Genomic DNA, 27,854 nt, shown 5'->3' on the forward strand with positions numbered 1-27,854 from the left:
TTCTTGCGGTGTCTGTTTGAATTCTCTTTGGAAAAAAAAAAAAAAAAAAAATTAAAAAAAAAAATAATAGACACAGGATAATATTGGCAATTGCTCAAAATGATTTTAGCATGAAAACATCTTGTTACCGATCAATCGAGGGATGTTGATAGTATAAAACAATGTGAGAAACGACTCCTTCTAAAAGTACTGTCGTTTTCGAGAAAGAAGTTGTTTCTCACTGAAATATTTGAATTTGATTTCGAGACCTCAGAATTTGATTTTGAGGTCTCGAATTTAAACATCTGAAAGCACACATAAGGGTGTTTTTTTTTCTTACATTATTACCTCGCAACTTCGACGACCAATTGAGTTCAAATTTTCACAGGTTTGTTATTTTGGCCATACTATGTTGAGATACCTTAAGTGAGAAGACTGGTCTATGACAATTACCGAAGGTGTCTAGTGTCTTTAAGTCGTATATAAATTTACTGAAATTATTATATAGTTTTCACAAACAAATATTTCAGTATTGTTTATGTTTGTTGTGTTGTCATTTAGCCTTAAAAAAGGACTCTGTCATGGTGTCGAACGGTCAACCCGCTAACTATTGTTTTATTTATTTATTTTTTTTCTCGGGGGGGGACACAAATAATACAGTTACAAAGCTGATGGAAACTCGTTATCCGCCGCACGTACGTTTAAATGTAATGTGATCATTAAAAGGACACATTAAATGGTGCAGGCAGGGTTATTGTAGGCATAACCTTAACGGATTCGGGTACTTTTTCAAAATGTCCTCAGATTTACATTAAACTAACAGGGTTTGAAGATAATGATAGTGGAAAGCTTCCCTTCAAATATTACTAACTAAGGTTGTGTAGTTTTTGAGAAATAAGTAAAACAAGTCACAAAATAAGTTTGGTCTCATGAGACCAAAATTATTTTAGCATGTAAAATCCCCTTAACCAGTTATGATATTATACCAAAACCATAGCATAACTGGTTAATACGTTTTTACATTCTAAAACTGAGACGAAAATTATTACTTCAACTCATTTCTCAAAAACCACAGCACCTCAGTGAGTAAAATTTCAAGGGAAGCTTTCTACTATCATAATCTTCAAACTGTGTAAGTTTAATGTAAATCTGTGGACATTGTGTTTTTTGTTAGGAAAAAGTACATTATACCCTTTAAGTGAGATTTGAGATCTGGTCTTGGTCTTCCAAAACCAAAAGAATACCTGCCCTTTCATATTTCTGAAAAAGAAATCACTGGAACCCCCAATTTGCAGTGCTAGTGGCTTTCGGGGTCACCTTCAAAGAATGACAATAATTTGCGAGCTCAGTGATACATTTACGAAGAAATTCTAAATACTTTCCTCACGGGCCCATGCTGTTAATGGTTATACACCCTGCCCCGTACTCGGGGTCTGGGTGAAACAATTCCCAATCCACATGCAAGTTTGGTCACAATGGTCCAGTGGTTAGACTGCATGGTTCGCATTTGCAGATTCGAATCCCCAAAGCTAACGGCTGATTTCGCATTGAGTAGATTAAGTGTTGTAGTCTAGTCTAGTAATTGACTCACAATTTCCTGAATTGTGCAAACGCATTAAACCAATGTTTGTATGAGAGAGATTGGTTGTTTCCAGCTTGGTGTTTGTCTGCAAAATAATCTGGACAAACAAATTAACAAACAAACAAACTTAAGGCACGACTCCGGGATTCGAACCGGGGGTCCAAGTACAGGCAAAAGGCAGTCAAGAAACCACTGAGCCAAATAGGATTTTAAATGAATTCAACATAAATTCACCTGTTTTGACTTTTGTGAAGTTCAAGAACGATTGTCGTACAAGTCCTGTTTTCATATTGAGGATGAACATTTTTTTTAATCGAATTGAATTGAATTGAATTTATCAAAACGACATTGTACGCAGATAACTCAGGTACAAATGGTCTCGGTGAAAAGTTCCCCATTAAATATTTGTGCTAAAAATTATGAAGTTTTTGAGAAGTGAGCTTCCAAACTAGTTTCGATCTCAAGGATCAAAAATCGACTAAAGTTCGAAAAAAAAGTGAAAACAAAACAGACATCTCGTGACACCGATTGAGCTAGCCTTCAATATTATTATAATGAACAGTTTTTATAAACCGTAAAGTTACAATGAAGTCTCAAAGCGCTTTTGGTAAATGAAAGAGTGAAAACCAGGCCTGTTGAACACAAACATCACAGATAATACAAAAAGAACTACAAAAATGCATTAAAAAAAAAAAAAAAAAAAACATTCAAAAAATATGTATCTTCAACTTAGACAAAGTAGGGATAGTGCTCTTTAGCAGTATGCCACACGTAATTCACAGTACACAGTCACACAACATTAAATAATGTCAATATTTATGGTACATTTTTTTATTGATTTCAAGGCACTTTTGGAAAGCAATAGTTCAAGATTCTTACCGTCGGAGCAGATCACTTTTTGAGACGGACTCCAAGAACACGTGACTTCAAAATCCGGTTTACTAAGTGTGATGGGTTACAAGAAAAAAAGACAAACAGGTAACCTAATTATCAATAATTATTATTACAAAAAAACTGAAGATTGTGAAAAGGTACAAATGGTGATTTTTGGCACAATGAGTAGGTATATATATAAGCGTAACAAAATCTGGTTCACTGACTGTAAAGAGGTTACGACACAACGAAAAAAGGTAGCCTTATCATCAATAGGCAACAGCTGGAGATTGCAACAAGATATGAAAGGTGATGTTGGACTTAATCGGTAGGCCTCTACAGGCGTAAAAAAATACAATTCACTGAATGGGATGGGTTGCCACAGAAAGAAAAATAAGTATCATAATATTCAGGAAAAGCTGAAGATTGCAAAAAGATACAAAAGGGTGATGTTGGACTGAACGAGTAAGGCCTGCTGCAAGAATAAAATAATCCGGTTCACTGAATGTGATGGGCTTACGAGAGATGGGAAAAAAATGAAGCCTGATTATCGATATGAACAAAAGCTGAAGATTGCAAAATGGTAGGCCTACAAATGATGATGGTGGACTAAATGAGTTTAGGCCGACTGCCTATAGGGCCTGCAGAAGTAAAATAATCTGGTTCACTGCTCGAATGGGGTACGACAGAAGAAAAAAAAAGGTAACCTAATCATCAATAATAACAATAGCTGAATATTGCAGAAGGGTACAAAAGGGTGATGTTGGACTGAATCGGTATATATATGCCTACAACAAACGTAAAATAATCTGGTCACTGAATGTGATCGAGAGAAAACAGTATTCTAATTACCGATTATAAAAATTAGCTGAAGATTACAAAATGTTCCAATTAGCTGACGATGGACTGGATACGTAGGCCCACTACTAGGGCAAAATAACCTGCCTCACTTAACGCGATGGGCTCGAGAAATAAATACAAAGGTAGCCTATATTGTCGATAATAACAATAGCTGAAGAACATCCGGTTTATGGGGTACTGCTACTGCTGTTTAAAACTCCCCCTTTCCCAAGTTTTCCCTTGTGGGGTCCAGGTTGAACAATGATGTCCCTTAGGCACATAGGCACACAGGTACGTATGCACGTAGACACATGTATACATAATAAGCACACTATAGTAAATAGGCACGTTATTACATAATTTTATAAGCACTTGCATGGGCACACATTCCCTTTTTGCATCATTGTGGGGTCATCTTTTGTTCTTTCCATTGCCCCTGAAGGTATTCCCTTAGACTTTGTACACACAATTCCTTGTGGGGCACCTAGGTCTTTAGATTTTCCCAGTTACCGTTTATTCTGTTTTGTTCTCGGTCTCCATAGTGACAATGAAGCACACATGCAGGTGGGAAAAACACTATAACTGAGTAACTGAACAGAGTAACATAGTAACAGGGGCCCTTACGCACTAAAGCGATAAGCAAATAAGCACTGCGTAAGAATATTACACGTTAGGCCTATCAAACACACAAAAAACAATGGTTCAACTAAAAGATAAGCAACCCTTATTTTAAACGTTTTGCTACATTATACCTTGTGTTTGTTGTGTTGCCTTTGTTGGCGCGTCGATACTTTCCCCCTTCTTGACAAGTTGTTCCTACCACACACATACAAACTAACAGCATCAATCGACATTCCATGCTGAAGGAGTTCATTCTCTGTCTAATTGCGCATGGGAATTCTTCTACTAAGGCTACTTTGCAAGTATGAGCTTCTGAACAATGGAAGAAAAACCTTAACCACACTCCGAGTTAATATTTCCTTGTTCCTCAAAACAGAAGTTCCGTTTCATTTTCGGCTCTGTGTTTATGTTAAGTATCACTTTGTGTATTAGTTCACGGAATAACAACTTTCACATTCTCCGGGAACTCATCAAAAAATATCATCCAGTTCGTAATCTCTGCTCTAAATCCAGGTCTCTCTTAGTTTGTCCCTCGAATTTTACTAAATTTTATGGGGCCAGAGCTTTTGCAGCAGCAGCAGCTGAATATGGAATAGTTTTCCGGGCACCATAAAACAAGCTCAAACAGTGAATTTATTTAAGACAAAGTTAAAAACACATTGCAATAAGCAATAAGCAAATAGCCTTCAGTACTTCTTTCTGTATCAACTAGATTTTGCTTTTGTATTTACTTCACATCTCTATTAACTTTTACTTCTCTTTTGGCTTCATCTCAAAGCGCATAGAGATACTCTGTGATTGTGATATGCGCTATAGAAAAATGGTTCATTATTATGTCGAATAGAATGGGTTTTTGTAGGCTGGTAGGCATCCATTAAAAAGGCCCGCCTTGTCGACAAAATAGATAGGTTTGATCGACGAACTATAAATCTTACTGACGGTCCTGCAGACTTGTGGGGCATTACATTGAATAAATACATACCATGACACAGCGTTCATGAGATGTCACTGTTTTACAATTTAAAGAACTGAAAGAACGGTTCGACCACACGGCATTGTTTTGATGACAATAATGACCCGCGACGGGAAAAGTCGACTAACACACCGGCATTTGGGATTCACCGAACCACAATCGACACACTTGCAAATGAGTTGAAAGGGTTTTAATTTTAAAGGAACATTACAGAATTGGTCTTTGCTAGCAAAACAGACGAGATTAGCACCACGTTATAACAAATAAGCACGAATATTTGATTTATTTTCAAAAGAAAATGTTCAGATGGTCAAGGAAATTATATGGTTTCGATTTCAAAACAGAAAATGAAACAGATCAAGGAAAACAAACTGGATATTTTGCGCGATGTGTTCCGTTTCTATTTCTGCGAAACTTTAGTAGGCTAGTGCAGCATTGATCTAATGTGCGTTGCACTGCCAGTTAGCAACTGGCTTATTAAGCTTTTCTCTGCAATTACTCTGCGTAACCTAAATTTTCAGGTTTGAGAGACCAGGGCAAGGTTGTTTACCCGCTGGGTATTTTCCAACATAGACTGGTCCGCTGTCTCAAAAGGGGGCATTCTGTAAAGATTCAGTGGCTTGAGGTAAAAGCACATGGAGTCCCATGTCAATTACAGCAAAATGAAACATCTAATGCATGATGTGAAACACACACGAACAAGAACAAATAACTCAGACGTACAGTTTAATTAACATTAATTTTTACAATAATATGTAGATGTTTTATTAGAATCCCCAGTTTCTCATAATGTTAACAACACAAACGCCAACGTAGAATCAACCTTCACTTTAAGCAAGCCAGACATAAATGACTAATAACATAAGGGGAATTTATCGAGTCAATATGTTGCGAGTTCGGTTTTGTCCAACGTAAGATATCAAATTTCTTTAAAAAAAAACAGTTGCAGCAGAGCTGGCAAAATTTTACATCTTGCAATCAGAGTTACATTCAACAGGAACAAAGTTTTTATGATCAGGGAAGAACTTATCGAATTTGTTCATCAGATCATCGACAGCTTGGTTTATTTATTTTTTTTCATGAAACCTTATGCAGAAACAGGGAAAGTTGGCAGCACTGCAGTTGCCGAAGCTGCCAGCTCGGACACAGCCCTATAATCCAACGATTTTTTTTTTTTTTTTTTTTTTACGAATTGCCCTCTGAAAACTGTTCCAGTTATCAACATCGCCAGCATTTGGTTTTAGCCTTTTCTGAGGTATGGTGGACACAATAGTACGGTAGTGTTTGGTTTGGGTGTCTAGAGACAGTGTCTAGAGACAGATAAGACCCAAACCCAACAGTGGCAGAGTATTGTGTCCATCATATAATCTCAAAATGAATTTTTACAGTTGGAAAACATTGTACATTGCATTAACCAAAGCAAACCAGTTTATCACCAATAGAATAGGCAAAATGTTCGACTCTTGGATTCACATTTAATAGTAGGGGACTTTTGGGACGCTAGGTGGCAGCAGACTTACCAGGTAAAATCCATTGTTCTCGGTAATGTGCACGTGCTCAGAACTACGTAAACAATGGCTACTTACCTGGTATGTCTGCTGCCACCTAGCGTCCCAAAGTCTCCCATTGGAGGAAGCCTCCAATGATTGCGTCTACAGCAGCGCAAAGCTGCCAACTATTTCAGCTTGCAACCAATAACATTCTACATTGGAAAGGGTTTCCATATGAGGGGAGATTTTAATATTTATTCACTTCTATCAGGACATGTACAGATTGGTTCATTTTCAAGGAATTTTCAGCAGAATCAGTTCTGACGAAGTTTCCCTACAGTGGTAGTGTAAAACCTGCTCAAGTGGATCCCTTACGCATCGGATTCGGGATATTTGCGACATGCAGAAAAAAAGGTTTCCTGTTCAATTCTGATACTGAATTCTGAATACTGAATTCTGATGAGTTCAAACCAATCGTTCCTTTCAGAACCACCCCAACTCATTAGAGATAGCCAATACATGGTGTTACCGCAAACCTTTCCATATTGTATTGCCACCATGCAAAGTTTCAAATCCTATACCTAATTCCGATACTCTTAAAAGGGAAGGTAAATGGCATCGGTATTAACATGATTTCAGATGAGAATACGGTTTTCGTCGTAAGCTTTGGATTTAATGTGGTTCATATCTTCCTCCCGTAATTCCCATTTCATGTTTGCCTCCTTTAAAAAAAAAACTGGTGAACTGTCTATTTGCCCCTTTCCTGTTCACAGGAGGCTACTATTTGTCAAAATGTCGGTTGTTTAACTTGGTGGTCAGCCGTAGCCGTAACCGAAGTCGCTGACCCAGTACCGGCTCGTGACCATGAGAGCCAAATTTCATAAAGCATGTTAAGCACAAAAGCTTGCTTAGCACAGAAAACTCTCACTCCGCAATCATAAGTTACCATTCGAACATTGACCATTTCAGTAACTCGGCCCAATCTCATAAAGCCTAAAAGCACAAAAACTTGCTAGGCACCGACAAATATTGCTTAGCAGAAAGTGGTTACCAGCCAAAAGTCCATATTGTTGTGTGTGGTGCCCCACCCATTTTTTGCCAAGCATTAGACAATTGGCAAGCAGTATTTTCTGCTATTAAAGGCAGTTGACACAATTGGTAATTACTCAAAATAATTATCGGCATAAAACCCCTCTTGGTAACGAGTAATGAGGAGAGGTTGATAGTATAAAACATTGTGAGAAACGGCTCCCTCTTGAAGTGGCGTAGTTTTCGAGAAAGAAGTAATTTTCCACAAATTTGATTTCGATACCTCAAGTTTAGAATTTGAGGTCTCGAAATCAAGCAGCTGAAAGCACACAACTTCGTGTGACAAGGGTTTTTTTTTTTTTCATAGTTATGTCGCAACTCCGACGACCAATCGAGCTCAAATTTTCACAGGTTTGTTTTTTAGTGCACATGTTGAGATACACCAGGTGAGAAGACTTGATTTTGAAAATTACCAAAAGTGTCCATTGTCTTTAAACAGCTAATATGAAAATGGGCCCGGGTCCACTCATTTCTTGATAAGAAAACTAATTGCTTAGCATAAGTAATTGCTTAGCAATATTTTCTGTGCTTCACAGCTCTGTGAAATTGGGACTGTAGGGCACTACAAATGAAGGGTTACCAACACATTGCATCTTCCATCATGTCACCACAGTGGTGGTATTAAACCAATGTTTAAAGACAATTATAAAATTTACCAACAAATACAAAATATGGTGCTTTTTCTTCTTCTTAAAACAATAGTCACGAATGAAGCAAAAAAAAGCTTTCAGTTTATTTTGTTCAAAGTAAAATGACTACAGAGGTGTGCACAAGCAACGGGTACATCTTTACAAAATTTACAGCATAAGTTTTTTTGTTGTTTTTTTTTAATCTTATTTTACATGGCATGAGTTTAAATTTTAATCATGGTTTTTGGTTTTATAAGTTCCATCGGTAGTGACAATAGTTTTAAACCTGCATTGTCAATTCTATAGTTATTATTATACCAACAAACAGGAAAAACACACCTTATGGGCGATATCCTGGTGTCTGGGAAAATCACACATAAAAAAATATATAAAAAAACCTTTTATCAGGAATAAAAAACAAGTGGGCAAATGGATTCGTAAATAGAGAAGGGTTTGTCCCTGTTTTGTTTTTCTTTCTTCTTAATATAGACCATCTCACCCCATTTTCAAAATAGGTTGACCTTGTGCATTCCAGGGTATTTCTCGGCAGGCCATACACTGAACAGCGCACAACACCATGGCTCTGCTTACCACAAGCAACAAATCAGCGCTTGCGGAAGCAGGAAATTCCGAGCTTTACTTCAGGCAACTTCACAGGTCAGCAGGGTACTTTGTTTTGTGCGCCTGACTCCTTGTTACTAGGCATTCTTCACTTACACAGCTGGCGCAGAAATTCGGCACTTGCCCCCGCAAGCGGTGAATGGTGACAGTGAGTTCAGAAATCGGTGGTAAGCAGAGCCAAGAAATTGGGCCCTGGTCATAGGAGAAATATCACCATTTTGTATCATTATTATCACATGTAAAACCAATATTGTTTAAACTTAATATCTGTGATGTGCTTCCTTTCTTCATACCCAAAATTGATAACATTCTGCCAGGTGCAACTGCCATCAACTTGATGATTGCTTTTTTGTACACATTGTGCCTGCATGGATTCTGGCTCTGTGACTATTCTGTAAATATTTGACATAACAAATACCATGGTCCATTGGGTCTTCAAAACTCAAGTTACCCCAACACAAAGCAACGCACAATTGTTCTTACTGTCACACTCTAGGGAGTATAGGGTTAGCAGAAAACAGGCATAACATTTTGTCCTTTAAACAAAAAAAGTGGGACAACTTTACTCAGTACAGGGGCTGGCCTACGAGTTATGTAGACTTTAACATACTTTTCAGGTTACTTAAAGACAGTGGACACTATTGGTAATTGTCAAAGACTAGTCTTCACAGTTGGTGTATCTCAACATAGGCATACAATGACAGACCTGTGAAAATTTGAGCTCAATCGGTCGTCGAATTTGCGAGATAATGATGAAAGAAAAAACACCCTTGTCACACGTAGTTGTGTGCTTTCTGATGCTTGATTTCTAAACTTGAGGTCTCGAAATCAAATTCGTGGAAAATCACTTCTTTCTCGAAAACTACGTCATTTCAGAGGAAGCTGTTTCTCACAAAGTTTTATACCATCAACCTCTCCCCATTACTTGTAATCAAGAAAGGTTTTATGATGATAATTATTTTGAGTAACTACCAATAGTGTCCACTGCCTTTAAGCACAATTTGTTTAAGGTTTTCAAAGGGCAAACAAATATATCAGAAATCAGACTAAAGTAGAAAGAATATCATGTCTGCATTATACTATCCTCTTTGAAAATGTAAGAACCTGGCTTGACAACGAGCACTTTTGTGGACAACCATTATAAACATATATAAATATAATACCTATATTTCTTTAAGGTCTGCTTCAGTTTTTACTTAGTATCGCAACAACAAAAACAACATCTTCCTGAACCTGCCGACTTCAGTGATTAAATCAATTGTTCACCATGAACATCAATTTTGCTTCAACAAAACCACAAAGAATAGCTTTTTTCAAGTACAACTAAGACTGTAATGGTGGGTCATAGGTATTACATGACTTAACCCTCCTACTCTCTGACCATTTAATATCACCAACACTGCCAGATGCACAATGACAGAAAGTATAACATCATGTTTTGGAGGTATCTACACAGAAGACAAGTTGTGGCACGAACTGGCCAGTAAACAACCACTTTTTGACCTCTGAGAGAGGCGCCCTACTGAGATGATGTCATGTGCACATAGAGATATATAAGAAATAGAGGGCGCACTGCCTTACATGTATATACGCGGCCCGGAATGCACGCATGCAGCCATTTTGTAAGTTGACAAAACAGCATCGCACGGCGTGGTGAGTTTATCAACACACACGATGTGTGTTTCACATTTAACGCGCGTACAAAGTTCATCTACCAAAACGACGCGTGTGTCTCTTTAAGGTCCCCGTCGCGTTTGTGCACTCAGCATTTGTGCACGCAGCATCACCAGTGCGCCCTCTGGTTAACTCTATGCATGTGCATCAGAACCAAATCCATTAACTGATTTAGACCAAGAGCTGAGGATGCAGGCTGGAATTCCTTCTCGTCAGACTTTTACACGGTAAATAAATTAAATGAAATTTTGAAAGCATGAAAGTGCGACTGACTTCTGTTGAAGGTAGTAGAGATGATGTTGAACTTATGGTGGCCTTTAAATTCCTAAAATGTCTGGTGAAATTAACAGAAGGAGCAACCCATTTTGTGTGTTTTGAGGTGTGTTTTTTTTTGTCGAAATTACAAGATGACTCTGGTAGCTTCTCAAAGTTAAGATGTAAATTGCAGGGTAAAGAAAATCCCTGTCGGTATTTCTATGAACATTAAAGTCCTGGACTAAAGAAGAACCTAACGCTGTGATTGGATCATAGAAACAGAACCCGGAGACTGCTGAGTGTTTCATTGTGCGTGAGGTTTCGTTATGAGACCATTTTTATGGACGCCAGAGGCCATTTTTGTTACACGTATATGGCAAAATATTTTGCCATACAATGACATTGACCAATGAACACACTAGAATCAGTCGTTCTGCGCTGACATCTTGCCATTTTGCCATACACGCGTGTCACGTGATGTTCATTTTGCCATACAGGCGTCTAATGCGATCATCATTTTTGCCATACGCACATTAAGTGCGCTGTATCGATATGCCACATCCACAGACGGCACAGAGGGTGGCCGAGCTCAGCGTTCTCCGGGTTCTATTTCTATGGATTGGGTACAGTATTAAGGCTGAAGACCAGTGTAACAAAGAAGCGTTTTCAGAGCATAGCTCTGATAACCCCCCACCCCCCCCCCACCCCGAGATGAATCCTTAAAAAATAAACCAAACTCTGAGATGTTGAAACTGCTGCTCAGACCACAACCAACGCCAAGACAAAGAACAATTTAAAAACAGCATTTATAGCACGACCAAGACGCACACCCGAGATTTAACAACAATCTACCCCCCTCGCTATAAAAAAAAACGTAAACAACAAATAGAATAAATAAACAATAATAATAAAACAGTAATAGTAATAATCCAAATAAAAAATTTACTGAGTCATAAAAAAAATCTCTCTTTTTTTTTTTTAGGGTAACTTGACACCAGCTACAAAGAGGCCAGAGGCGGCAGGTTTACATTAAATCTCTTAGTTTCACAATAAAAAATATTATCATCTTATCAATTTCATCATTTTTACAAGCTGCTCTTTCATATTTTTTTTTTCTTTCTTTCTTTTCTTCTTTTCTTTTAAGTTTAAAGTCAAAGTCAGATTTCCCCCAAGTGTTGCCAAAAAATGACAGGGCATGGAGAAAGGGTCACTTTCACAAATTTGTTAACAAGGAGAAAGGGTCACCTTAACCATTTTGTTAACGAGGAGAAAAAAAACTTCTGCAATTTTGTTAACGAGGAGAAGTAGCCACTATTGCCATTTTGTTTACAGGAGGGAAGTTTTTAACAAGATCTTAGGGCACACCAAAGGTCGATATCGAACAGTCATTTTCCTTGACTCATCAAGAAACAGTTTCCTTCTCAAGAATAGTTTTCAGCACACTACTCACCCAGGGCTGCCAACATTTGCATTTTGCAATCAGGGAGATTTCGTTCAACAATCGGGGAGATATTTAGAATTAAATTCAGCACAATAGGGGGAAAAGTTTGCCAAAATCAGGGAGTTTTTTTAATTTGTCCATCAGATCATGACAAGATTGGTTTCTTTTCAGTGGAACACTCTACAGAATCAGGGAGAGTTGGCAGCTCGGCTCACCCCACAACTTCTCCTGCCCCACCCCTCAAAAATTACAATGAATGAAAGCGCCCCTCCCAAAAAGAGTAGCTGTACAATTTGTGAATGCAACTACTCAAAACCTTAGCATTGCAACAGTGTTGACCTTTGACCTCTCAATGGGAGACTTTTGGACCGTTCTTTTTCACAGTTCTCGCCAGTAGCATGCGAGCTGAGAACTATGAGAGCAATACTCAGCATGTGCGCAGACGCCAAGAGCCACAAAAAAGGGCCGTTATGTCTGCCGCCACCAGCGTCTCAAAAGTCTCCCATTGGCCCGACCAATGGTGTGGCCTGTGGACCCTGCATCAAATCAAAAACTCATGGGTGGTTTCTTCCCCAGACCGGTAATGTCCAACTTCTCAAGCTGATTACACATTTTCAACAGGGGGAGCGATCTTAACTTTGACAATCAAGTATAACACACAAACCAGCGCAGGGTGCCCGATGGCGTTCACATCACGACATACTAGAGCACTTATCCACCGGCGAGCCCATCTGCGTCAGCACCCGGTCTAACCACTGCAGCGGTCCGTTAAGGTGAAGTTCTATCCAACACGGCGTGCTGGTTACCGTCTGGCGCCTGTAGTCAGCGCCCCACCCTTTGACGAAGCTCATGCGGATGGTGCACATCCTTGTTAGCTGGTAGACGGCTTCGAAGCCTCGGTTGACGGACTGGGAGAGCTGAGCGGCAAACTCTTGATTGTTGAAGATCTTTAGATTACAGCCTGGCAAGATAAGTGAAAAGAGAGTAGAGATAAACAACTTAGAGAAGATCATGTAATCTTGAAGGAACATTACAGAATTTGTAAGATAAAACCTCAAAGTAAATGTTGATGCTGGTGAAATATAACCCAGAAAATGATGAAACAGACTGGCTGACTAAATATATACACAAGAGGGGGCTTTACCAGTAACCATTGGCTGGATCTGTCAAAATACATGATCTAGCTTGTGAACAATTAAAAGAACAAAAATGTAAGCAAAGGGGCAGTAAACAAGATACTCAAAGTTAAAACAAAACTTGTCATTTGACATTGGACTTTAAGTTTACAGGCATCTGCAAGTATTTGAATTTGTTCTTAGGCTACAAGAAACAAATTTGACAATCTTTGCCAAACTGATTAGAATGTCCAGCCATCATGATTTTGTGATTGTCAAGATCTTCATGACAAATAGCTTCTCTGCAATCTTCAAAATGTGAAAAGCTTTGTTTCAACAAGAAAACTTTGGACAATCTTGAAGGCTAACCCATCTATAGGGCGTCTAAAAGCGAAGAAGCGAATGAAGATCTGGACAAACCACTAAATCAAGATGGCTAGACATTCTAATAAGTTTAGCAAAGATTGTCCAAACTGGGTTTTTTTTTTATTTTCTATCTGAGGACAAATTTTAAAACATGTAAATTAAAAGGCAGTGGACACTATTGCTAATTACTCAAAATAATTATTGGCATAAAAACTTACTTGGTCACGAGTAATTGGAAGAGGTTGACGGTAGAAAGCCTTGTAAAAAACGGCTCCCTCTGAAGTAACATAGTTTTCGAGAAAGAAATAATCTTCCACAAATTTTATTTTGAGACCTCTGATCTAGAATTTAAGGTAACGTCCGTTGAATCAAAAATACTAAAAAACTCGATACTTTTTTGACATTGAAATCGCCGATGTCACTTTTTTAATCATATCGTAATATCGTATTTTTGATACATCAAAAGTTTTGATGTTTTGAAAATTCGATGTTCCTAAATGATATCGAAAATACCAAAAGAGTGTCCGATTATTTAAAAGAAATCTGTTTTTGAGTACTAAAAAAGCCAATATCATTATGTAGTTTCATCATTTTGAGTTGCCCTATTAAATAATACGTTTTACAACCAAGTATGTCTGCTTGTTCTTTGTGTTTTTCGCCATCAGCCGCCCGCCGCAGAAGTTCACGACCCCGCAAGGAGCGTGCAATAATACCTCAAAAGAAACCGCCGCTGCTGCCCAAGCCTATCGGCTGTTTAAGATGCAACTTCCCATTGCGCATAGTGATCAAAATCAATACATCTTCATCACAGCATTTTTGACTTTGCAAAAATACCCTGCAAAAACTTTCCTGAAACAACAAGACAAAACAAAACAAGGAAGAAAACAATCTTACGTTATACAGTAAAATAATCTTTCTATCGATCCCATCGTAATTGGCGTTATTTTGGTCAAATAAATCCTACACGTTGTGTTGTTTCGTAAACGAGCTAACATTTTCGAGGAACTATATGCTTCGCAGACCACGCTGTCAGCGGCTATTGCGTGCGTACCAGGGAAGACTATGCCGTTGTACAGTGTAAGCATGCACACCGGCGTTGGTGGTTATTGCAATTCGGGGGGAAACCCATTTGCCCAAGCATGCACAGACACGTGCAGTCTTTGGTCAAGGAAGTATTGCGTGATGCACTGTGTTATTTCACCAATAGAGGGCATTCTAGCGTTCAATAATTCTTGCCTTTATTGTAGAATGCAACGTAAAAAGACTACGAGCCTTTATTGGAAACTATGTGACTGCTGCATATTGTGACCACGGAATGGTAGGTCTGTGTTTTGCGGGACTTTCTAGTGAGTTTCTTTCGATGATTATCTCAACCATTCTCAACCAGCGGACATTTATTATGTATCTAAAAATTTTGAAAAAGGGCCAACAACAACAGTTAGATAAAAAAGGGCACGGCAATGTATTGCCGTGAATTGTCGTTGATTTCGAGGGCATTTTCTTGACTCTGAAAAAGTTGAAGTAACTACATTTAGTGTTGACAAAGTTTGAAGCGACACGCTCCTAACACACTTCACTCTCCACATAGAACAGCGGGCAGCAGGCCTGTCTACCTAATCTAGTTCTGACCACACCAAATTATATTTATTTTCACATCATACCACAGATCTCAACTCAAAGCCGCCTGCCTGCTCCCATCAGACAACTTGATTGACACTTCTACGTCAATGTATCGTCAACTGACACCTGAATGTCGGCGAGTCACACAACTCACAAAGGCTCTTTGTCATTTTGAGACGGCCAATCATGGCCAATCACGAATCAAAAATTGTGGTGAGCGTTCACCAATCGGCCAAGCCAGCGATAGCAGCGATCATACTTTGTTGTAAAACCATAAATAATCGGGGCAGGACTAGCGCAATTTGAAATTGTTTTAACTACAAACAAGTTCGTGGGATCAGACAGAAACAGGTTTAAATGTAGCCCTATTGAACTATCAGTGTTCGGTATATATATTTCTACCTCCATGAGTATACCAAGTGCTGTCTTTAGGCTTCATCTTGCGCATCGGAAATACTTGATATATCGATATTAAATTTTCAATATATCGGTTATGGGGAAAAACCGACATCGACGGACATTAATTTGAGGTCTCAAAATCAACCACACAACTTCCTGTACCAAGGGTGTTTTTTTCTTTCATTATTATCTCGCAACTTCGACGACCAATTGATCTCAAATTTTCACAGGTTTGTTATTTTATGCATGTTTTGAAGTGAGAAGACTAGTCTTTGACAATTACCAATGGTGTCCAATGTCTTCAAGCGCATTTATACGGTTGTTGTTTAGAACTAGTTATACAGTAATTGGTTACAGCCATACCTGGAGGTATTTTACAGACTGTGGCAGGATGCCATCCATATCTTTGGTTGCAGTTGGGACTCTGGACGAAGACGCTGCTGTCACTTAAGCATTCTGCAAAGACTTCTCCTCCGATGTAGTATAACCTGACTCCTTTACCTGTTGGCAGGATGGACAGACAGTAGGGTGACATACTGTTTAGTTATGATGTATTAATTACAGTTGCAGGAAGTTTAGTTTCATCTAGAAAAAAAAGACCACATATGAGATTCAAAATGCCACTCAAAGTTTACCCCAAAAAAAGGCAAAAAGCAATGTGAAATCAAAGAAAATGCTAAAAAACTTTGATGCAACATCAAATTAGACAAAAAGTCCAAGTATTTGTCAACTGACAAACACTAGGTTTTTTAAGAACGCATACAAGTTTTAAGAAAGAAAACCTGCAAAGTTTCAGCTTGACCACACTAGTTTTCCAGTCCATATATATCTTGTAAAACTGCATCTTTTGAGATGCAACTCAACCTTATAGATTAACACACCTCGGCTTGAATAAATGCAAGGTTCTACTTTTCATAACCACTGTTATTCGTGCATTAGAAATAAAGGTGAAACTGCATCGAAATCAAAATTAAAATAAGTGACAATTCATCCAAAACAAGAAAAATCCTTACCAATATGTCTTCTCGTGACTTCTACCGTTGGATCTCTGTTGACGTTGGACAGTAAGCCGAGGCAGAATCTCTCAGAGCTGGACGGGTCGACGAATCCGTCTATGGTGAGTGAGGGCTGGGACGCATGGAAGGTCTCTCCTACCCTCTGATTCATCTCGTAGTAAGCTATAGCACACCAGAAGGGGGGCTCACAGTATGATACGGGCTGTAAATCTGTGAAGGGGTCGTCAAAAACCAGATTATGGTTAGTAAAGGGCCATTACAACCACAATAAAACTTGTATTCAGTTAATAAAAATAATAATAATAATAATAATAATAATCATAATAGGTTTGTCAAATTACTAAGCCTAATTACTTTCTTTTTGTTTTTATACCTTTCATTTTTATTAATTATTTTAATCTGTTATATTCATCCCCAGTAGTATGGGTTGCAAATCTGTGAAAGCCTATAAAGTGGTCATAAACAAATTTTGTATAAAGTTTCTTAAGTTAGATATTAAATTTAACTTAAGTTATTAGGCCTGACTACTTTCTATTTTTTCTTACACTTTTTTTTTTTTTAATCTGTTGTATTCACACAATTGATAAGAATGCAAATGTGTAACGGTTGGCGAAACAAGATTTTGATAAATAAATAACTTGTTTTGTCATTTGTATTAAGCCTGACTGCTTTCTATTCGCTATTTAACCATTAATTTGTTCAATTAGTTGTTGCTTTTCTAAATCTGTAATATTCACACAATTGATACGGATTTAAAACCAAGAAGGATCAAGAAATGAAGATTCTGCCTTTAAATGTATTTACATAATTATATATTGTCATTACAAACAAACTTCTTGTTATGTTACAAAAAATTACCTAAATCTCAGGTAAATTTTAAAATGTTTAGGCCTGAGTGCTTGCTATTTATTCTTTTACCAATAAAACATTTGTAAATGAACCTGTATCATTCACACAAAGCTTTCCACTTTGACATGAACAATTACAACATTTCTTTCAGTTAAAACAATTACAATTAACAAGTTGAAACAAACACACAAACAAACATGGATTAAACCAGAGCAAAATTTGCAATGTAGCAATCAGTGACATTTTGAAAAACAATTAGGGCACTATTTATAATTACATTCAAAACAAGAGAGAACACATTTCCATAATCAGAGATGGCAGCTTTGCTGAACTGATCACAGAAACCAACACAATTCCATACATAGGTAAAACCAGCCTCAGGAAAACTACACCAAAATCATACTCTCAGGATTTTGAGTAGAGTGTGGGTTCGACACCCGGCTATGATACCTGTGCCTTTGGGCAAGGCACAGAACCATAATACATTATACGCTTCATAAAAATTGACATCTATTAAAAATCTATTAAACCTACACCAACAAACAGATGTTCCCACTCAATGCTTCTATATTATAAAAGCGCTTAAATCGCATGGGCGCCGCCATTGTTGTTTGGCAAGTGGTGCCCGCACCCTGCTAAAATGATGCGTCCTGGGGTAAATTTCGGGGTACCCGTGTTGGGGCATGTGTTGTTTGTGACGTCACAGTCAAAGCGTGAGCGTGAGTGCAGGCGTCCTTTGTGATGTCACAGTCACGGCGCAAGCGTCCAGTAATTTCGCGCGTACATACAGTACAGAACAATGCATGGGGTGGGGGGGGGGCGGGGGAAGCACGACGACAGGATGAAGACTGGTGGGGAGCACGTTGTGTGAACAGGGAGATGGAAATGGCATATAGTGTTACGTCTGTTGGAAGAGGGCGGGGGAACGCCAACAAATGTAGGGAGTATTATAGTAAAAGGGCTGGACAAATAATACGGAAAGGGGAAGAAAAAAAGGGACTAATGATGATATTGGACGGGGAAAAAATAAACTGGACAGAGAAAAATACACGAAACGGAGAACCACCTGACTGGCGGGACCCGTGGGGAACAGCAGCCCTGATACTTCACGACGGCAACGACGGCAATTGCCGTCGTTGCCCCTACCGATTGCCGCAATGCCCTTCAAAAAACCAATTTTTCACGGCAATGATTGCCGTGCCCTTTTCTCGTCATTGCCGCCGTGCCCTTCCTCCCGAAAACAAATTATATTCAACGTTGTCGAAGTTCGAAAATAAGCCCAAAAGTTCCGATGTCTGTGTAAATTTCACGCAACGAAATATACCCCAATTTCACGCACGTAAGGCACAACAGCAGATTTCAGGCCCGTTAGTCGTTGTTCTTTGCGTGCGACAAAAAAATACTCGAAACATCGAACGCTAGAGGGGGTTTCAGAACAGAGCGATAGCGTGAGATTAAACGCCCTCTAGTGGTAAAATTACGCGAACCAACGCTAAACGCCTTGAGAAAAAGACTCGACGTGTCTTTGCATGCTGGGATAGTGGTTTTCCCCATGCTTGGTACATGTGATGTACCATCATGTACAGCATAGGCGTCGCGCACCGCATGCATTTATTCTGTCAACATCGTGTCAAAATGGAGCAGTTACGTGGGAATTTTAGCGTCTCTACGAAAAACTACACAACGTGCATGACCAATAGTAGGATACGTATGAACAAAAATTATTTATTGTGTATTGTAAGTAGTTGTTCTTTATTTTGTTGAATTAGATGAATGCTTTCTTTTTTCATTGGGCAACAGTTAGATTAGAAAATGGAAAAATTGGAAGAACTATTTTTTACAGGCAACTCGGAGGTGTTTTTTTTAAACTGCCGTCGTGCCCTTCGCAACTTTTTATGATTGCCGTGCTGCCCTTCCAAATTTTTGAAAATTGCCTTGGTGCCCTAAATTTTTACAAAAAGTCAAGGCAAAACTGCCGTGCCCCTTAAAAGCCGAAGTATCAGGGCTGGAACAATACGATTTCATAAAGCACTAAGATTCGTCTTAACTTAGGATGGGCTGTTTGCCACAGTGATTTGTATTGTGACCCTGCCCAGCCACTTTAACCCTCCCCTGTACACAACGCTACACTTGCAGCATTTTTACGTCAAGCTTTCTAGCGGGGTTGCCGCGCAAAGCGCGGCATCCCATCCCGCTAGTGATACATAATCATCCCAAACCTATTACACGCCTTCCCCACAATTAGGTTTAGCGATTAGCTTAATCACTTTGTACTTTTTCAATGAAATAGATACCAAACCACTTGTGGTTTGATGAAGTCTGCAATCATCCACGTAACTATTATATATAAGGCTCCGTGCCAAAACCAGGCACTTTTTGTAAAAAAAAAACGTTTCTAAATATCACCAAATGTTTGCCATTATAAGCGCCTTTTAACGATTGGCATATTTTTCTCATTATTATAGCATGTCTTACAGACAAGTCAGAATAGTCAATATTGATTTTAACTCTCCTCACTGTAAGTGCCTCCTACATGTACATGTAATGTATACAGTGAAAATGATCACAAGAGAATGGCACAATTTAAGAGCTAATTTGCATTCAAGTATATTTGGTGGCTGACAGATTTGCTCGTTATATTTGCTCATTATACGTTTATGGACATGGCTATAATCCCTGTCTAAGCCACAATATACTGTTCTCCCTGGGGAACCTGTATAAGAGCAATACACAGAACAAGGGAGAAACAAACATGAAAAAAACAAACCCTATAATAATTTATAAATCAGCGACAGTGGGCAACAGTGAACTTCAGGTCTCCAACCTGATGCTCAAAAAGGTGAAAGAAACAAAATCACATGTTTCAACGGGTCCCAATGTTTGTATACGAGTAGGAGTTGCACAGACTATTGCTTCAAGTTTCAGATGCAAAAATTTTAAAAAAATTGTACAATAATAATTACCGAGTGAGTCTGTTGAACCAGGAGACATTGCTGCAGAAGAAAAAAACATAACAAAGAGATTGTTACTTCTTAATATTTTCTTTCAATAAACCAGTTAATAAGATCTTTTGCTATTAATGATAATTAAAGATACTAGGTTCGATTTTTTGCTAATTTGACCCGACAATTCAGGCTTAGCTGATAGTTTCTGTGCATAAAATGCAAAACGACAGGTTTGGACATAATATGGAAAATTGTATTCTCCCTTTGGTGTTATACCAGTCACTAGTTTATTGGTTTATTACTAAAAATCACATTGTAGCCAAAAAAGCTAAATAACATGACATTGAAATCCTTACAAATTTTCCACCCCAAATTTGAAGGCTCAATATGCTCAAGTGGATCTTGAGAAAACCCTGAATACGAGAATTATTAGAAATAACATGCTCGCACTTACAACTTGGGTAAAAAATGCTTTGGGTTTTCTGATTGGTCTTGGTATAATTATACATTTTTGATGAACGTTTTCCTCGTTATTTTAATGTTTCTTTATTTTATTTATTAATTTGTAGATTATTAACAGAAAGGATAGATTTCCAGCTTCAGCACAGATGGTCGGTGCAAATTAAAACACATCTGAAACTGGGAGTTTAGACTGTGTGCAGAAATAACTGACACAAGACTGTTTCAGAAACAGCCGTTTCCATGACTTACTTCCATTTTGTGATGTATCCATACTCTGTTCAGTATTGTCACCATCTTCACTCATATAGCCAGGTGGAGGGGTTTCTAATCAGACAAAAACAAGAAAGAAAATAAAGAGGGGGAAAGATTAGTATCAACTTTTTAAAAACTGCTAGTTAAGCCTCCATCACACCAAACTCCTTCTTACTACATTCTGAAAAGTGTAGCCGAACGGGCTTAAACTGTGTTCAATTGGAGTGGACGCAGTAATAACTTTTTACGGTCCGATTACAAACTTCATGGACGGGTTAAGACTGAGCAAAATCAAAATGACAACCAACAGTTTCACAAACCCTCATTATTGGAATACTATTTGAGTAACACCAGTGAGAACTTGCTTTGTTTGTTCGAGTTCTACTTAAAACAAACTGTGCCAGATTGCATTGACCACTAGCATCAGGCCTGCTTCTTTTTGAAAGGGCAAGGGCACCTAACTGTACTAGATAAAGGGCACCCTATGAGGAACTTGTGAGTTTCTACTGTGCAGAGCATTTCAAGGGCACCAAGGCAATGACCAGGGGGCATTGAGGCAATCACCTTCGTTGCCTTCGGGAAGTATCAGACCTGTACAGCCTCACAATTCGCAAATCTAAATTTTCTGTCCATTTTAAGTGTCACCGTGGAATCTTGTTTAACAAAATGAAAAGCATCACCACCCATGAAACACTGTCACCTCTTGACTCTTAAAGGCGCTGGACACTATTGGTAATTACTCAAAATAATTGTTCACATGAAAAACTAACTTGGTTACGAGCAACGGGAAGCTGAAATGGCTCCCTCTGAATTAACTTAGGTTTTGAGAAAGAGGTAAATTCTCATTCAAATATTAAAAGACCTCACTGCTGAGGCCTGAATACTTTTATTTCAGCAACTGTAAGCACACAAATTTGTGCAACAAAGGTGTATTTTCTTTCACTATTCTCTTGCAACTTCGATGACCAATTGAGTAAAAATTTTCACAGTACTGTTATTTTACGCATACATGTTTGATGGGATACAGGAATGAGAATACCAGTCTCATGACATTTACCAAACGTATCCAGTGCCTTTAATATCTTCAATGTATCAGAGTCACGTGGTAGTAGGGAGAGAGGAGGAGGAGGAGGAGGAGGAGGGGGTGGTCTGAGAGCTCGTTGACCTGAATAAAGGGGGCAAGTGGTTGACATGGGTCTCCTGAGAGGTGCCAAGTGGCTGGAGCTGAGCTTCAAGTGTTGCGACAGGGTGATGCTGACAGATGACTACCTGGATTTAGGGACAAAACCTTCTTTTGTGCGAGCTGGCAAAACACAAACAAACTGCTCAATTAACCATCGGATTTCCATTCATCACATAAATCATGTGCATATGGGCACCTCATGTGCTTTACATACACTACACATGACCACACAACATGCGTACATCTTGTATGTTTGCATTTGGAAATACGAAAAATAGGATTGAGAGTAAGTTTGGTAACGACTCTGAAGATTAATGGCATTCGAAACTTAAGGCATTTTGCATTTGTATTGGGGAACTTTTTACAATATCTTTTCCAGCAGAAAAAAAAAATTGCATCTGAGAACATTGGCAGTAACCAGTGACAGTAATATTTCTCAGATTGTGTATTGCAATTGCTGAATATTCTTCCTGCAAGGCAGCACCGATTACGATTTCTAGCAATACAAGTTTCCTCAAAAAATGCTATATTTTTAAAAAATTATTTCCATCAATAGTTTTTTTTTAAATGCATGGTCACAACTGTGTGCAGAATCAAACCAAACAGTGGGTTCCGTGTATTCAATTCAAGAAGAAAAAAAACGGCGAACGTGACAGACGCAAAGTGGTACCAATCGTTGTGTTTTCTACTCATATGTGGGTCGTGTGTTTCAGTACATTACAGCACATAGTGTTTTACACTATTTGAGGTCACCAATTTCATTGTGTCATGACCAACAGCTCTGAAAGTGAAAGTACATGTAGATGAAGTATGGCCTGATGACATCATCCATCTGACACACAAACATTAAACCCTCCCCCCCCCCCACTCCCCTATTTAGGTGTATTTTTTATTTCATATTTTTCTAGGGATGAGATTACACAGGAAGGCTTCAATTATTTGTTTGCTGTCAACTGAAACCTTGGGGTTCCCGTCACTAATTAGTAAAGGCACAATGAGTAGACCTCCCGACTCCGAGCACTTGGCCGGGTGTTTCTTTTTTTTTTTAATCGGGTGTGGTCCCGTCCCAACCAAACTCTTGTCTTTACAGGCACATGTATCTCCCTTTAAACAAACCTTTTTCCTATTTTGACTTTGAGTGGCAACACAATTCAGGATCTGTTAGTGTTATGATATTTGTCCATTGGAAAAAAAAAAGTATGACTTGAATTCAATCGAATGCAAGGGACCTTCATTATAAGGAATAGACTTTTGTATGCTTAAAATAACAGTTTTACTGATTTTCTTCAGTAAACAAAAAAGTGGACGTTCAGATTAAAGTACATTTTAGTACACAGTACATATACATGTACACATGTACATGGAGACTAGAAATAGTGGGTCTTCGCACATGTACTGAATCAAAGGCATGATATTTGTTGGCCCTATTTTGCCGATTTTTCCCAGTGCAAAAATAAATCTGATGTCATTAATTAAAGTCATGCCTGGTATTGGTGCTTGAAACACTCGCTGGACCACTTGCCAGAGTCCAGTTATTCTACATGTAGATAAACTTGAAATGCCCGAGTCTCAAAACCGATCATCAAGTTAAGCTGTTAAGTGTTCTCTCGTGACAGGTTAGCATTCTTTTATTTTCTAAACACGTCCTTTCTTGAGATACTACCAAAATGTACACTTGAGCTTTTCAAGCATTGTCAAGTTCAAACATCCACTACACATTTAAAAATAGCATGCCTGGAAACTACTAGTAAAGGTATTTTGAATACAGCGCGGCGACACCCCCCCCCCCCCCTTTTCATTTTTGTTATGACACCTGTTAAAAAATAATTAGCAAGTTGAAAACAGGAAATCTTTTAATAAAAGGTAACTAGGCCAAGTTAATGGAGCAATAGCGGCCCTGGGATGTCATCTTTGAGAGGGCAAGGCCATCTTCATTTTTCCAGAGGGCACTTCCGTTGGAAATCATAACTCTCTAGATGCAAAACTGTTGAATGGGCACCAGTTAGAGCCAGTTCAAATCCTATGTTTTGGCAGCAGGTACCGCAACGATATAAGAGATGTCAAATTTGCATCGGGGATAAAGAATATTAATATATATTAATAATTTATATTAATATATTGTTGGATTGGTTGTAAAATGTTTTTATGTGAAATACTTTTGTATTCTCTCCTGTCTGATTTTGTGTTTTGTTTGTTGTGTTGTTTCTTGGAAATGACCTTAAATGACTGTGACGTGGCCCCAAAACTGTAATTTCTTTATCTTCTACGAGTAACAGTGCTAGTTTTCTTATTGCCGGAGAGACAAAAAAATAAGGAGTGACAAGGCTGTATCAAAATTGACGGCTATGGCTACGGCTATGACTGTTGCCAAGGGTGTTGCTAAGAATGTCTTATTCTTTAACGCATTAAGATGTGGAAATCTAGCCGTAGCCGTAGGTGTCCTGTACATGGTAGAATAACATCACAGGCTTTGAACTTTGCTCTCGAAGGGGCACATCAGTTTTGCTCTGGTAAAGGGCAACTCTCAATGAGGAAACAAATTCAATTTTTTTTTTGTACTTTCCAAAGGGCACCACAGCAACAGCACAAGGCACCACAAGGATTGCTGTGGTGCTGTGGGTTTATTCAAGGCCCGATGCCACAGAGAGAACAAAGTTAAAATGTACATGTAGGCACAATACTTGTTAGTCGTTAGTATTTAAGGACTGACTAATTGGTCTTGACACCAGGATTACTTGATGAAACATTACGGGGCCTTGTTCAGGGCTTGGGTTCATTAACCCAGCCCAGGAAGAGGGTTTAATGAAGCTACCCGTGTAACCCGGGCAAAGCGGGGCTCACTGATGCTAAGGCGACAAACTAATTTGGGCGTCGCACATTGCAGAGGCTCCATAGAGGGGCTTAAATGTGCCAGAAATATTCCGGGAGGAACAGGGGGTAGGGTCCATCATTTTGCTGATTCACCGGGGAGTATGGGGGGGATGCACTGATTCACCTTTTGCCGCATTGTGTAAACAAAGCGAGTTTACTTTTTTTTGTAAGACTACTGTACTTTTTCCTTGTTTGTTTTTAAGAATTGAAACTTTGCATGGTTGGGTATCAAACACACACTGATTAAAAGGTTGAGTTGTCAACTGCTGATTCCTTTCAGAACCACCACTACTCAGTCATGTCAGTACACGGTGCTAAACCTCACCTAATTTGTTCCATTCTCTTAAAGGAAAACGTTGCCTTGGATCGGTCGAGTTGGTATTTGAAAATCGTTCTGTAACCGTTTGTTGTAAAATGTATACGGTTAGAAAGATATTGTAAAAGTAGAATACATTGATCTACACAAATATACCTCGTAATTGTGTGGTTTTCTTTTTACCCTGTCGACTAACATGGTCGGCCATTTATGGGAGTCAAAATTTTTACTCCCATAAATGGCCGACCGTGATAGTTCGCGACGTAAAAGGAAAACCGTGCAGTTTCGAGTGCTACTTGTGTGGATCATTATATTCTACTTTTAAAACATCTTTCTAACTATATGCATTTCATAACAAACGGTTTCAAACGCTTTTAATAGACCAACTCGTTCGATCCAAGGCAACGAGTTCCTTTAAGTTTTCTCATGAGGGCATTACCCAAGTGACCAAAGTTGATGTACACATGTATTACATGATAGGGGTGCCTGTACATGTAGCTTTTTTGCTGCAGAGTCGGAAAAAAATGTTGCCACTAAGGAAGAACGCAAACATTTATTCGTGCACACACAAACACCACCATGAACATTTTGCTAAGCTAATTTAATCTATAACATGTACAGGTACATGTACACATACTATGTGTGTAAATAATGCAGTCTGCAAAACCTGTTCTTTACACAAGCGTAAATTTTCTTCAAGCCACCTCTTCCGAACGCCTTTCATTATGGCAGCCAAATTCTATACATTTTGCAGCACTCCCCACTATGCCAAAACTAGAGGCTTAGTACCAGGATCTCAGACAAATGTACAACATTTCACAAACTTATATGCTCGCATTCCACTACTATTAAAAGTGCCATGTGATGCGTTCTTCGCTAAAATAGTGCCATGTTCGTCGACAGCTAGGAATTTGAGCAAAAGTCACTGACGTCATCAGTGCGGAGTGCTTTTGAGTAAGATGAGTTGGCAACTGGGAAAACACAAAACATCCCAACAGTTTCTAGTACTGTATGAGGATGATCAGGACAATCCTCAAAATAACCCCTGGCACACGCAGCAGTTGACGCTATGTGCCCTATGGTTTTGCTGTGGTGCTCTCTGCAAAGTTCAAACACAAATTTAGAGTTTCCTCTGAGAAGTGCCCCTGACCAGAGCAACATTGCTGTGCCACTTTTATAGTATAGTTCAAGGCCTGTGACACTACTGTATAACTTATAAACCAAGTACAATAAACAACTTTTATGTAAGCAACACTCTTTCATAGAGGATGTGAAAGAGAAAGCGTTTTCCGATGGGTTCAAAGATCTGACAATGGAAAAAGGGTCTTTCTCTGAGCATCTGAGGTGATGCACCTTTTGAAACATATTTAATTATTGAAGACTTGCAGGGTACATACATGTACACGCGTCTTGTTAAGTCTTTCACACCAGATCAGACAGGTGTGCACATGAGGCGCTTTCAATGGGAGACTTTGGAACGCTAGGTGGCTTCCGTGGCCTCTGCGTCCTTCTGTGTAATTCCAGAGGTCAATTTCACAAAGACTTAGCACCAGTCCCAGGAGATGTTAAAACCTTAAGGTTAGTAGTTAGGACGAGTGGTTAGGATGAGCACACTGGCAACTCGTCCTAACTCGAGATAAGACTTGTCTTAAATCTTTGTTTAATCCATCCCATGCCTAGAGTAACAATAATAGCATTCCTATATTGCTTGTCATCCTTTACCTGGTGGGAGTAGGTTCTGCGGCTCCATACCCACGGGATAGTTCGCATTATCTGGCACCGTACTGCTCATGTCGTCCAGTTCAGGTAGCTCTGTTGGTATATCTGGCTGCCTCGGTACCAGCACTGGAGGTAATACTGTGCAAGGGGAAAACAACAACGACCAAATCAAGGGTAATTGAAACTGAAACTGTATACATATTCTCCGCCATATGGGTGTTCATGTGAACTTTGAGTTCTTGTTTTTAATTTGGGTGATTCATATTCAATATAGTTTAATTCAATAGAAAGTGGTTTATTAAAAACTGAATTGCACAATGCACATTTTATGCAAACATCAAATATGTAAAAAAAAAAAAAAAAAAAAAAAAAAAAAAAAAAAAATACACAAAAATGGAAATAAACAACAGGAAAAGAAACAAAAATATTAATAAGAAATGTGTTTTTTTCCAGCCTCAAATTTTAGTAGCAACGAAATTCAAAAGGGCTGCAAAATAATTGTCCTTTAGCCTGGGCCACTATTGAAATTCACTACTCGACTAGTTGCACAGGCTCAAAAACATGAAGTTGCGACTTTGACTTGCGACAAATTTTTCTCAAGATGCATTGCTGCAAACTGTTTGCCGCAGGCGCAATATAGTCAAACTTTTGCTGAAAGGATTGTGTTACTGATG

At 38.7% G+C, this 27,854-nt stretch overlaps 1 protein-coding gene across 2 annotated transcripts in view; it reads right to left on the reverse strand.

Annotated features, from left to right (window-relative positions):
- Positions 1-11,351: 11,351 nt before the first annotated feature.
- Positions 11,352-27,854, reverse strand: part of LOC117287823 (mothers against decapentaplegic homolog 3-like) — a 34,020-nt gene continuing 17,517 nt past the window's right edge. For both annotated transcript variants that reach the window (XM_033768359.1, XM_033768358.1), the window contains 6 exons: positions 27,184-27,318; positions 21,089-21,163; positions 20,396-20,425; positions 16,581-16,793; positions 15,931-16,068; positions 11,352-13,028 (listed from right to left, as the gene is read on the reverse strand). In XM_033768359.1, the coding sequence (XP_033624250.1) occupies positions 12,760-13,028; positions 15,931-16,068; positions 16,581-16,793; positions 20,396-20,425; positions 21,089-21,163; positions 27,184-27,318 (860 nt within the window). In that variant the 3' untranslated portion in view covers positions 11,352-12,759. The remainder of the gene's footprint in view (positions 13,029-15,930; positions 16,069-16,580; positions 16,794-20,395; positions 20,426-21,088; positions 21,164-27,183; positions 27,319-27,854) is intronic.

Source organism: Asterias rubens, chromosome 3, assembly GCF_902459465.1.
Source record: "Asterias rubens chromosome 3, eAstRub1.3, whole genome shotgun sequence".
NCBI classification, from domain to species: Eukaryota; Metazoa; Echinodermata; class Asteroidea; order Forcipulatida; family Asteriidae; genus Asterias; species Asterias rubens.